Source organism: Quercus lobata, chromosome 10 (assembly GCF_001633185.2).
Source record: "Quercus lobata isolate SW786 chromosome 10, ValleyOak3.0 Primary Assembly, whole genome shotgun sequence".
Lineage (NCBI taxonomy): Eukaryota > Viridiplantae > Streptophyta > Magnoliopsida > Fagales > Fagaceae > Quercus > Quercus lobata.
Window position 1 is genome coordinate 2,114,149 of NC_044913.1, and position 11,854 is coordinate 2,126,002.

General features: G+C 34.9%; 2 protein-coding genes across 4 annotated transcripts; one reads left to right on the plus strand and one right to left on the minus strand.

Moving 5' to 3' along the window:
• Positions 1–1,642: 1,642 nt before the first annotated feature.
• Positions 1,643–7,079, plus strand: LOC115963545 (SWI/SNF complex subunit SWI3A-like). Its single transcript, XM_031082582.1, has 7 exons — positions 1,643–1,826; positions 2,688–3,259; positions 4,379–4,873; positions 5,616–5,785; positions 5,902–5,951; positions 6,241–6,404; positions 6,532–7,079. Exons 1-7 carry the CDS (start codon positions 1,739–1,741, stop codon positions 6,709–6,711), a joined length of 1,719 nt encoding a protein of 572 aa, XP_030938442.1. The 5' UTR covers positions 1,643–1,738; the 3' UTR covers positions 6,712–7,079.
• Positions 7,080–7,177: 98 nt separating this feature from the next.
• On the minus strand, positions 7,178–10,465 carry LOC115963546 (ACT domain-containing protein ACR6-like). 3 transcript variants are annotated; one of them, XM_031082584.1, is made up of 8 exons: positions 10,370–10,465; positions 10,129–10,195; positions 9,730–9,775; positions 9,518–9,632; positions 9,328–9,395; positions 8,348–8,923; positions 7,801–7,905; positions 7,178–7,638 (listed from the first exon to the last, which is right to left on the minus strand). In XM_031082584.1, the coding sequence occupies exons 2-8, from the start codon at positions 10,173–10,175 to the stop codon at positions 7,297–7,299; spliced, it is 1,299 nt and encodes a 432-aa protein (XP_030938444.1). In that variant the 5' UTR covers positions 10,176–10,195; positions 10,370–10,465; the 3' UTR covers positions 7,178–7,296. The 3 variants fall into 3 exon arrangements, with proteins under 3 accessions (XP_030938444.1, XP_030938443.1, XP_030938445.1); XM_031082583.1 differs by lacking the exon at positions 10,370–10,465 and having other exon boundaries at positions 10,129–10,363; XM_031082585.1 differs by lacking the exon at positions 10,370–10,465 and having other exon boundaries at positions 7,352–7,589; positions 10,129–10,363.
• Positions 10,466–11,854: the final 1,389 nt, after the last annotated feature.

Consider the following 11,854-nt stretch of genomic DNA (forward strand, 5'->3'; position numbering starts at 1 on the left):
ATTTTGTTCATAAATTCAATAGTTGTTGTCTCACCGATCTTTAAATTATTAACAATTTTTTTAGACTATTGTATACTAAATTGTATTTAGAATACTATTTTAGGTTATTGTATATATACAATATGGAAGTTGTATATTAAAAAAAATAATAATCATTTTATTTTATACTAACCCAACCCCCTTATGACAAATTCTTAACTCCACTATTAACTCTGCTAGAACAAAATTTTGAAGCCACCACTGTCATGATAACATTATTATACTTGGCAAATTTAGGCTTGAACTTGGCTTATTTATTAAATAAACCTTTTCCTAAACTCAAGCTATTCATAAACATAAACATCACAAATGAGATGTTGGTGAACATAATGCTGACAATACCCAATAATACCAAAGTCATTATTGAAATTTTGAAAGTAGCTAAGTAATAGTTAGTATTATAGACTTTGCTAAAAAGCTATGACAATATTGAATGGTCGATCATTATCAAACTTCAATAAGAAGTCATGTATATACTAGCTAAGCAATAGTCAAACTTTGCAAAGGAATCTATAATAGTTAATTTTCAAGTAGAATCAAACTTCAATTAGAAATTACAAATATTACTGTGGGGGTCAAGCCAAATGGGATTGTGCCTGAAGCAAGTCATAATCTATTTATATATACGTGGGAACGAAAAATGATAATTCACAATGGAAGGTCCAAAGAGAAAGAATCTTGAAACAAGATGGTGGAGTAGGAATAATGCTTGAAACACACATGCAAGCTGAAAAATTGGATCATCTGAGGTGGCTTTGCTCCTTCGGCTTACACATGCAACGAGGGAGAAATTAATGTTCTTTGTGGGACTCTTTTTATCTATCTTTCTCTAATTTTCTAAACCCCCTTTTCTCTGGGATCTCTCCCTATTTATATTAGTGAAAATAATGGGCTTGTAATGATGGGGCTTGCTTTGTCAAGTGTTCTACCCCTCCTTTTAGAATCATAGTGGGAATATGTGTCTAGTTCATTGTTTAAACAGGTCACTTTAGCAATTAATGTGCAGGCCTCTATTGTCTCCTTCTAACATCGCCAATGCAGTTACTCCTCATGATTAATGACATACCTTAAGGAATGTGCTTAGCTAGGGGCACATTCTTAGGTACTGCAATTCCTCAGCCGCATACCTCGAGCAATGTCTTCTCAGCAAGCCAACTCGAGTGTTTTTCTCATCGGCGAATGCAATTGGGTTGAACGAAACTCCTTGGTATGACTCGCAACTTGACGGGCTAAGCTTGATTAGGTCTCTTTCCTCTAATTGGCCTTCTCTACCTATAGGGCCTTCAGACAACACCCAATATCGGTTGGACAATTTTTATTATCCCACAATTGCTATTTGAATAGTAAGATTCCTTCCTAAAATTAAAAGAAAAAAGAAAAGGTAATTATTAAAAAAAAAATTAGTTCATTTGAGGAGTCTCATTGCAGTTTACCTTTTCAACTAGGCCTAGTTGGGCCGAATTGGATCCCAATCCTAGCCCCAAATCACCTGGTCAAAAACGACACCGTATTTATAGCAAAGTTAAATTTTGTTGACTTGGAATCTCATTGGTCCGTGACCACAACCTACCTGCCCAAAAAAGCCAACCAAGCCAAACTCAACAAACACTAGCAAATAGCGAAAAAAAAAAAAAAAATCAGATTTTTTTTATAAACGATTCAAAAGAGTCAGCACGCACGAACTCAGTCCTGGTCCGAGATGGAGCTGACTCAACGCGACCCGAGTTCTAAACCGCTCCGACCCGACGAACCAGAGCTCGACCTCTACACCATTCCAAGCCAATCTAGTAAGTCTCTCTCTCTCTCTCTCTCTCTCTAGAAAACCCTAACCTTCGCTCTCCATCAAAACCCTAAATCGCTCCCTCTCGTTCCGCGGATTTCGATTCCTCGATAATTTTCCTGGTAAAATTTGATTAATTCCTTAATTTTTTCAGTTACATTGCTCAAATTTTGAGTCTTTAGTATTCGCTTAATTTTTTTTTTTTTACACTTGTATGTTTGATTTAACGGAACAAAATTTTTCACACCGTGAATTTTCCGGGAAAATTTGAGTTCTATTTCTCTTTTATGGTTTCAGTTACAATGATCGAAAAAAATTTTCATTGAAAAGCTCGGATAGTAGCTTATGATTAATTTTGGCTTCGTGAAATTTAATTCTATAATTGATTGAATTTTATGTGTCTGTTTGCGAATTTTCCTGGAAAAAAATTTGCTGGGAATTTTCCGGCAAAATGTGTGGTAATAAAGCGAATTTTTTTGTTTTATTTTAGGAGCAAAAAAGAAAAAAATTGAAAAATTGTTTTTGTCAATTTTAGACACTTGAATTGAATTCTCAGGTTGGTTTAATCGCTCTGTAGAAATTAATTTTTGGAAAATTTTATTTTTTCAGCTGCAAAGATCGAAAATTTGGCATTGAAGAGTTTGTATAGTAGCTTATGAATAACTCTCTTTAGTTAATTTTAGCTTTGTGAAATTTTTATTTTTTTATGTGTCTGTTTGTGATAATTTCCCTGAATATAGTTTACCATGAATTTTCCAGTGAAATGTGTGGGCATAAAGGGACTTTGTTATATTTTAGCAGCAAAAAAAGAAAATTTTGAAAATTTTAATTACTTTGTTAATTTTAGACATTTGAATTGCATTCTCAGGTTGGTTTTTGTGGGACGAAATCCACGATATTGAGAGAACTGAACTGAGAGATTTCTTTGATGGAAGCTCATTTACAAGGACCCCAAAAGTATACAGGGAATACAGGGACTTTATCATCAATAAGTACAGAGAAGAGCCTACGAGGCGGCTTACTTTCACGGATGTCCGGAAATCACTGGTGGGTGATATTAGTTTGCTACACAAGGTGTTTAAGTTCTTAGAGAAGTGGGGGTTGATAAATTTCAGTGCTAATTTGGGTAATAGTAATAATGTTAGTAGTAGTAGTAGTAGTAGTTTGGTTGTGGTGGAGGATGAGGAGGATAAGGCTAGGGTTAAGGTTGAGGGAACTATCCCGAATGCAGTTCGGGTAGGGGCATCACCAAATTCGCCAAAGCCTATTTCAGCGCCCCCGGTTGTGGGGGATAGTAGTGGGGATGCGGTTGAGAGTGGATTTAAATTGCCACCGTTGGCATCGTATTCGGATGTTTTTGGTGATTTGGTGAAGCAGAAAGGGTTGGTCTGTGGGAATTGTGGTGGCAATTGTGATTCTGGTCACTATAAATATACCAAGGTAATTTCGTGTGCTCTTGTGAGTTTCTGTAGTAGATTACTAGTTTTTTTGCCTTTTCTTGATATATATATGTGTGCGTGTGAATTTATGATCACATTGGTTGGTGGAGTAAAATGGGGTTTTCGATATTTGCAACTTGCTTACTTTACAATTTATTTTATGTTATATATCTTTGTCAGCTGCGCTTTCTAATAGTACCCTGATGTTGTAGTTCTTTTGTGTTTACTCTTGATCTCGGTTATGTCTTCAATTAGAAATTGTTAAGAAATAGGGATTGGCTGTTTCTGCCAATTAAATGTCTAGCATGGTCCAGTTACCGTCATTCTAGTCATGAACACTCTCATTTGTCAGGTGTTTCTGGGAGTTAGTTTGTACATTTCTTTATGATTTGTAGACATTTGCATGAGTGTTATTGGGGTCAGACGTAGGTTGTGTATCGTTGTGTATATATAATATTAGACCTAAATATTTGTCTTTGATTGTTTATGCTAATGAAAAGTGCGGGTTGAAGTGATTACGGAACTAACAGCTAGGTATGTGTTTCTTGACATATATTTCTTAGACCATCATGATTCTACATATTTTCCATTAGATGAAGTTGAATTCTTTTATAAGTATGGTTGAGCGTTTGACATGAGTGTCATGACCTCAAATGCTCAAATTTTATAAAGGAAAAAGGTGTCTTACAAATCATAGTGGAACTGTTGTAGCTAGAGAACTTATTAAGATACTATGTCTTAGTCTTAGTTGCCTGAGCAGCACTTCTGTTTGTCTTTGTTACAAAATTACAAAATTACAACTACCTGCTTTGCTTAAGACTTAAGCAGGTTGTATGCTTTGAGGTTCAACAGGACCAAATGATGTACAGGTTATTTATTGCTTACATTGCATTGATTAAATATGCAAATGGGACAGTGCTCTGAGCTTTATTTAAATATTCTATGTATCAAATTATCAATGGCTTACACTATTGGTGGTGAAATAGATTCGTCATAACATCCTTTTTTCACCTCTTTTGGCATGATCGGTGTATAATTCCAATTTCTCTCTCTCTGTTTTTTGTGCTTGATTTTTTTATATTAAAATTTTAATTCTTTGTTCTAATTGCTTCATTAACAGGGCGAATTCATTATTTGCATAAACTGTTTCAAAAATCAAAATTATGGGGAGAACAGGTCTATGGATGAATTCAAACAAATTGGGCATGCTGAAAACAGTAGTAATCAAGGAGCTATGTGGACTGAGGCAGAAACCCTACTTCTTTTAGAATCAGTTATGAAGCATGGGGATGACTGGGAGCTTGTTGCTCAAAATTTTCAAAACAAAAGCAAGCTTGATTGTATAGCAAAACTCATTGAACTGCCTTTTGGAGAGCTTATGTTGGGTTCTTCCCACAGATATGGTAATTTTGGTGGCCTCAATGGCAACAAGAATGGTGCAAATCAAATTCAGTTATCGTCATCTGAACTTCATGAAAGTCTCAAAACAGAAGGTCAATCTCATGAACAGATAAATGAAAAAGAGCAGAATGGAGATGCTGTGGACGAAGGTCCTCCTTCAAAGAAACAGTGCATCACTTCCCTTTCAGATGCAGGTGGTTCACTTATGAAACAGGTAGGAGACCTCCATTATTTTTTGCAGAACTTAATAGCAAGCATTTTTTTTTGGACATATAATTATTATTTTTAATCTGGCTTTTAAATTGATTTATCGCTGTAAAGTGTGTTTTATATTTAAATTCCATTTATGTAAAAGTGCTTGAGAAAGACAAAAAGATGTGAAATGTGCTTAATGATTTGCAAAAAAAGAAAAGAAATAGAAAAGTGGCATACAATTGATGGTGGGAAGAAAAACAGAAAAAAAGGAGTTCTTTTATTTTAAGTATTTCTAAAAATTTTATTACTTTTCTTTCATATGCCTAAAATATATTGGCCAATGAACCCTGACTCAAACTGTCAAATGACACTTCCTCATCCCACAGCCATGGGTGGAGTGTGCGGTCGTGGGTTCAAAAGTCAAAATCAACTAAGTGTGCATGTAATTTTCTAATATAATTTATTACTTTTTTTGCATATATATTTTTTTGTTACTTCATGCTCCTTGCATGAAGTTGCCTTGTTTAATAAATTTTTTCTTACTTATCAAAAAAAAAAGTAATAATATATATATACCTAATAAATTTTGGTTAACTGAACTTTGCTCTTGCAATTAAATGAATAGAATCACATATACAATTTTAATTCTTTATTGGAATTTTTTTTTTGGGGGGGGGGGGGGGGGGGGGGTGGGGTTGTCAGACCTTTTATTCTTTTCCCTGTTATTACCCACAACAAGAAGTTAATTGCATTTCCATTAGGTAGCTCTCATCTCAACCATGGTTGGTCCAGAAATCACTGCTGCTGCAGCTGAGGCTGCTGTTACAGCACTTTGTGATGAAAACTCATTACCAAGAGAGACTTTTGACGTTGATGAGGATTATACTTCTAATGGGATATGTTCTCCCACTACAAGTTTCGAGCAAGAGAGGTTATTCATTCATTCCTTCTTTTATTAATTATTTACCTTTTTCTGATGCCTTTGGGAGCATTATTTTCCCTTTATATTTGTACTATGGTTTTTAAATATTCTGTTATCTTTTTCAGAGTCCTTCAGGATGAAGATTCTAAGCTGATGGAAAGGTCCACTCAATCAGGTATGTGTTGTTAGGTGCAAAGATGCAGATGTTACAGACTTCTGAAATACATTGATTTTTCTGTGCTTTTCCCCCACTTTAATCCAAAACATAACATAATGTCAATTCAAAGAATCCTTGTGTTTTGTAATTTTGCTTTGTAATTTTGCTTCATTCCTATGTGCCTGCCTGATATCATCACCCACACTCACTATTGCTAATTATCTGGTCATCCATTTTATATTATTCTATTGGGTTATTGATTGTTGGATCGTGTCTCTCCTAACCATATCATATGAACTTCATACAGAAACTCAGGATACATCCCTAAAGAGGGATGATATACCCCTAACTGTGCGAATTAGAGCTTCCATTGGAACAGCTCTTGGTGCAGCTGCTGCCCGTTCTAAATTATTAGCTGATCAGGAAGACAGAGAGATTGAAAACTTAGTCGCAATCATAATGGAGACACAGGTGGCTCTTAACCTAGGATTTCTATTTATGGTTCATATGCTTTTCAACTTTTTTGTCTTGTTGAAAACGTGCCATTTAAGAGGTATTTAGGACTGATAATTTATTCTTTGCTTGAATGCATATGTAGATGAAAAAATTGCACCAGAAAATCAAGCATTTTGATGATCTAGAGCTGATAATGGAGAAGGAATATACTGAAATTGAAGATCTAAAAGATTCTCTTTTAGCCGAGCGGATTGAAGTCTTACAAAGGGCAGTTAATGCTGGTATCTGTAGATGGAGGGATCACTTTGCTGTAAAATCTTAAGTCTGGTAGTTTATCTATGTGGAAATTTTTAGTTCGCATCACCTAGGAGGAGAAGAAAAGATGAGATCCAAGATGAATCTGAAGGATATCGATTTATCCTTTTATGGTTAGTTCTTTTGGTCTAGCTGAAATTGCTTGTACTGCCAATTGTAGTTAGGCATACAATTAGGGCTGTTGAACACTGATCTTGTAACCATTAGACATTAGTTTCATTTCACCTCTTTAGAAACGCCCATAGCCCAAAATTCATTACTATTTTTGTATTCTTCTTCAACCCTTCTCAATCTGAAGGTGTCGCCTTGATTTTACATTTTAAGCGTTTAACATTTTCATTATCATGAATTTGTTTTACACAATTCCTTTATCAATACTGTATAATCAAATTTTACCTTGTATCTGTACAATTTATTCGTTTCACCCTGTACAAAAAAACATACACACAGCCCAAATAAATGGTTTACAATCATTCCTAGCATAGATGGTGACTATAAGTCTATAACATGATTGTGTTCTGTCCCTAGTATGGTTCAAAAGGCAGCCCTCAATGTCCCGTCATTGTTCCTTCCAAGAAAGAGCATGAGCAAACTATGGATGGGATCTTATGAGCCCAAAATTTTGAGAGCTAAGACTTCTAAAAAGGTTTGTGAAGAGGAAACTTCTTGCCGTCTCCTGAGGAAGTTTCGGAGACATATTCAAGTTCCCTTTAACCTGTAATATGTTTTGTCCTATCTGTTGCTTAATCAAACCAATGATTTTAGGGTCAACGTGTTTGCCATACGCATCTGTGACAAAGAAAGTGTCTTTTGCTGTCCCACTCCTTGTTGAGATCTCTGCTTGCTTAATGCACAAACCATTTTCACGAAATATCCTGGTAATATCTGAAAGGAGTCCAAGTCTGTCATCAGTGCACAGTTCTAATTCCAGTTCCTGCACCAGAGCTCAATTCTTAGAAAATGACAAGAACAAAGGATGCTTCATGCATTGGATGTATCTGTCTTCCCTCTCACAGTTGTGAGACCCGCACATTGTGAGAGGGAAGATACATATATGCGATGCATGAATTTCCATTTTTTGAAGTTGTTTATCTACCTCAAAGGCTCGCCTCTCGATGGCTGCTTCAAGGCATTCTATAACACGTTGTCGCTCAGCTTCTGAACTTACAGGAAGCCCATCCATATGTCTAATGTAGTATTCCTGCAAGGAGACGACTATAATTACAAAGGTCTGATTGGATGAAATTAAAAAAATGTGCAGAACTGTACTTTAAAATTCATGACTTGTAGACACCACATTGTGAGACAAATGAATATAAATTGTGCATCCGGCATATGCTCATCTCTCTAATAAAGTGTAGACTCCGTATTGTGAGAGAGATGATATGTGAGATAATTATTGGTGGAAGAGATACGATTGATTTTGAGTAGTTGTTGGAATTATGGGTTACCAAATGTGTTTTGGTCCTTTGGATCGAGGGCAACGCATAGAAATGCAATCAAATGATTTTGTGTGCTGATGGACTAAAAAAAAGAAGAAGATAGAGTTCCCTTGAGGGGATGGGAAAGTTGGCAATCAAACGAATTAAAATGTTTTAGAAACTAGTTGTGCCATTTTAACTATTAGTGAGTTTTGATCTTACCTGGTAAGCTTCCATTCTTTCTGTGATGACTGTCCCATGGAATACCACATATTGCATATCTGCTAGAGAGCACAGTGTGTCAAATAAAAGTTTTGGCCGGTCTTTGGATCTTACAGTGACGACGGTATAGTCTCTATCATTGCAATCTAATACACAAACATGGTTTCTTGAACTATGCTTGACACCTTCAAGCCTTTCAAAATCCCTATCAGCAAACATCATCTGATGTAATCTTCTTTGTGTGTGCATTATCCCAGAGGAGGATATTGTCAATCTTGGCGTCTTAAAATTGCTATTTACTTTGAGGACATTGCATAGCAGTTCATTCATCTTGGAGAGCTGTTTTGGATCTTCAATTGCTCCTCCAGTTTCCTGGTCTGTGACATAAATAACAGCTGCAGCTCTAGAATTGTGTGTCCAGATTTCACTGTTTACCACATTGCATCTTAGGTCTGTGAGCACTGCAAAAACTTCTGACAACAACCCCGGCCTGTCAGTGCTGGTTAGTTCAATTGATGTGTGCTCCTTGCAGGGCATTACCCCATTTAGCCCTCTCAATGCATCAGTTTCAAGAGTCTGCAAAATCGATCAACAAATTTGAGGATGAAATAGAAGAATGTAGAAGTTCCAAAAATAAAAGATAGTACAATCAGCAAGCAGGTGGAAATAAGTGGTAACTGATTCTGGGAAACCGAAATTGAGTTTAAATGGAAGCAAGATGAGAGTTTCATCTCAAAAGATTGAACAATTTGGTAGCATGATTCTTTTGTGCTTCAACATCAATGAGCATAACATACTAATTGTAGCAATATCATGCTATCGTGTCCATACCAATATGGAAGCAAAGCAAGCGAAGCAAAGCAAAGCAAGCATTCACATGAAAATAAGGGTAATCTTGAACTAAAAGGACTAGAAAATTTGAAATATACCAACCAAATGAAAAGAAGGAAATTGATGAATAGTTTTCTGTGATCATTTACCTTTTGTATATAATTTAGAAAACCTTCATCTCTAATTTTGTTCCCATCACAGTCAGTCACATTAAACACTGGAAATTGAGAATCAGAGTGAGAAATGAGAGAGAAAGAGAATGAATGCTTTCCAACCATTTGAAATTGTAACAATAGCTTCCAGCAGAAAAAAAAGAAAAAAGAAAAAATGCAAGCGTACCATCCATGAACCATCCTCCATCAGAGGAGATGTATGCTTTTGTTATGATGAGGTTCAAGTCTGTAAGTACTTGGACAACTTCAAGGAGTAATCCATGCCTATTAGCACTAACAACCTAAGCCAAAAACAAAAAACCCCAAACACATAATTACAACATTATCTACATAACAGTTCAGTTTGCCAATTAGACAATGGAGACCAGCAGGACTTACCTCTATAATAGTGGCATGTTCACAAGATTCATTGTCAATCACAACTCTGCAAACACAAAAGTAATATCAATTGTCCTATAAATCTTTAAAGCTCAAAATTTTGAAAGCAAGAGAAGTCCAAAATTCAAATCCAAGCTGCAGGCAGGGCTATGTAGCAAAGTTTGATTTACTAACTTATCCAATACCATACATAACATGCAAAATGAATAAATAATTTCAGAGTCAGCCTATAAGAAGATCTAATAATTCCCACAAAGCCAAAATAAGATTCTTTTCAAACTGTTAAATTCATGTCCCAAAATCTAGGACAACAAAACTTTTTTTTTTTGGTATAAAAAAAACACCCAGAAACCGATTTTACATAAAGATCATATAAGCAAGAAAGATGAGTTCCATTACCTTGTGGGGTTCATTCTGCTAATAAACTTCGCATACACATCATCCATTGTTAACAATCCCAAACCTCCTGAAAAGCCAGACTCAAACTAGGAAAAAAAACCACAACTAAAAGAGACACACAGTGTGTGAAAAACAGAAAAAAAACAAGAAGAAAGGAAGCAGTGTGAACTCAGTGAAGTGCATGGCCGTTTGAAATTTAAATATAGGAGCTGGAATGAGTTAATAAATGGCGGCTTATTACCCGACAGCTAACGTATAGAGCAACTATTTTGTAACGTATAGAGCTGGAGCAACTGTGTTTAGTTAGATTGACAGTTAAAAGTGTTTCATAGAAAAAGTTAAAGCTGCCAAACTGGATTCTTAATTCCTATATATATATATATATACATAGCTGTGTCTGTACACTGCTTAGGAATTTGAATTCACGTGGCTGGCATTACATGATCATTTTCAAGTTCATTAGAATTTGAAGGGTTAAAATTATATGATAATGAAGCAGAAATTGTATTTATTTATGAACCAAGCTTCAATATTTTTTTGTCAAGTTAAACTTTTAGCAAATAATCAATTAAGTTTTTCCTTAATTGGATTATATAACAATGAGATTGTGAAAATTTTAAGGCATAGATAAGGCCAGAGGATATTTTTGTTTACATTTGAGATAAAGACAAGGAAGAGCACAATGATACATATGTTAGCTTGACAATGCAGATATATATGAGACTGTTCAACACTTCAACTTACTGTTTTTTTCCTACTAGATAAAACTGTGACAACAACTAGAGTGATCATAAAACAACAAACGTGGCAACTCCGAGGATACTGGATCTTTGCTTTTGTTTGTGTCAAACTTTCCGTGTCATTGTAGGTTTCAGTTATTGAAACTAACAATGTTTTCTTGTCACATATCCCATCTGTATATGAAAAAAAAAAAAAAAAATACTAATACCTTGATTTGATAATAAAAAAAACAATCATCAAATGCCGTAATTTTAAAAACCTATAATTTCCATTATTATTATCTATATCTTTTTAGGCATGATACACTTTTTAGACAGATTTTTTTTTTAAAGAAATTCTGATAGAGTTTCAATCTATAACATTTGCTCCCGATTAGTGAACTTATTATCATCAGACCAAAACACTAATCACTAATTGGTTTTTGGTGTAGGTTGAAATTGAACTTTAGATTTCTTATTCAATTTTCAGAGATTTTACCAGATTAAGAGAGTTGTTCCGAATCCAATAACTTTGTATTTGGAGAGTTGTTTGGATGCTAATTAATAAACCAAGCTTCATTCACTATTCAGCAATAACTTTGGAGTACACTTCATCAAATTAATTTTCTAGAAGAGGTGACTTTTTTCTCTTTGGAAAAAAAAAATTATTATAGCTATAGGTTGGTTCTAAAAGTGTGACGTGTTTAAATCTGAGCCTCAAGATTTCTCAATTTTAGCTCACCTAAATGCCTAATTAAGAGGCACACAGCTACTCTTCAAAAAAAATAAATAGAGGCACACAGCTATTTTGAGCTGTAGCATTCATTTGGCATATATAGTTTAATAGGTTCTGTTTTAGTTCGAGAAGTACAAGGGCTACACCAAACCAATTAATTGAGAGAGGAAAATAATGATGTGGTCATTAATTCCTCAAGCTAGCTATTTATTATACCATTGTGAACAACGTGTATCATTTTTTTTTTTTTTTTTTTTTTTTTTTTTTTTTT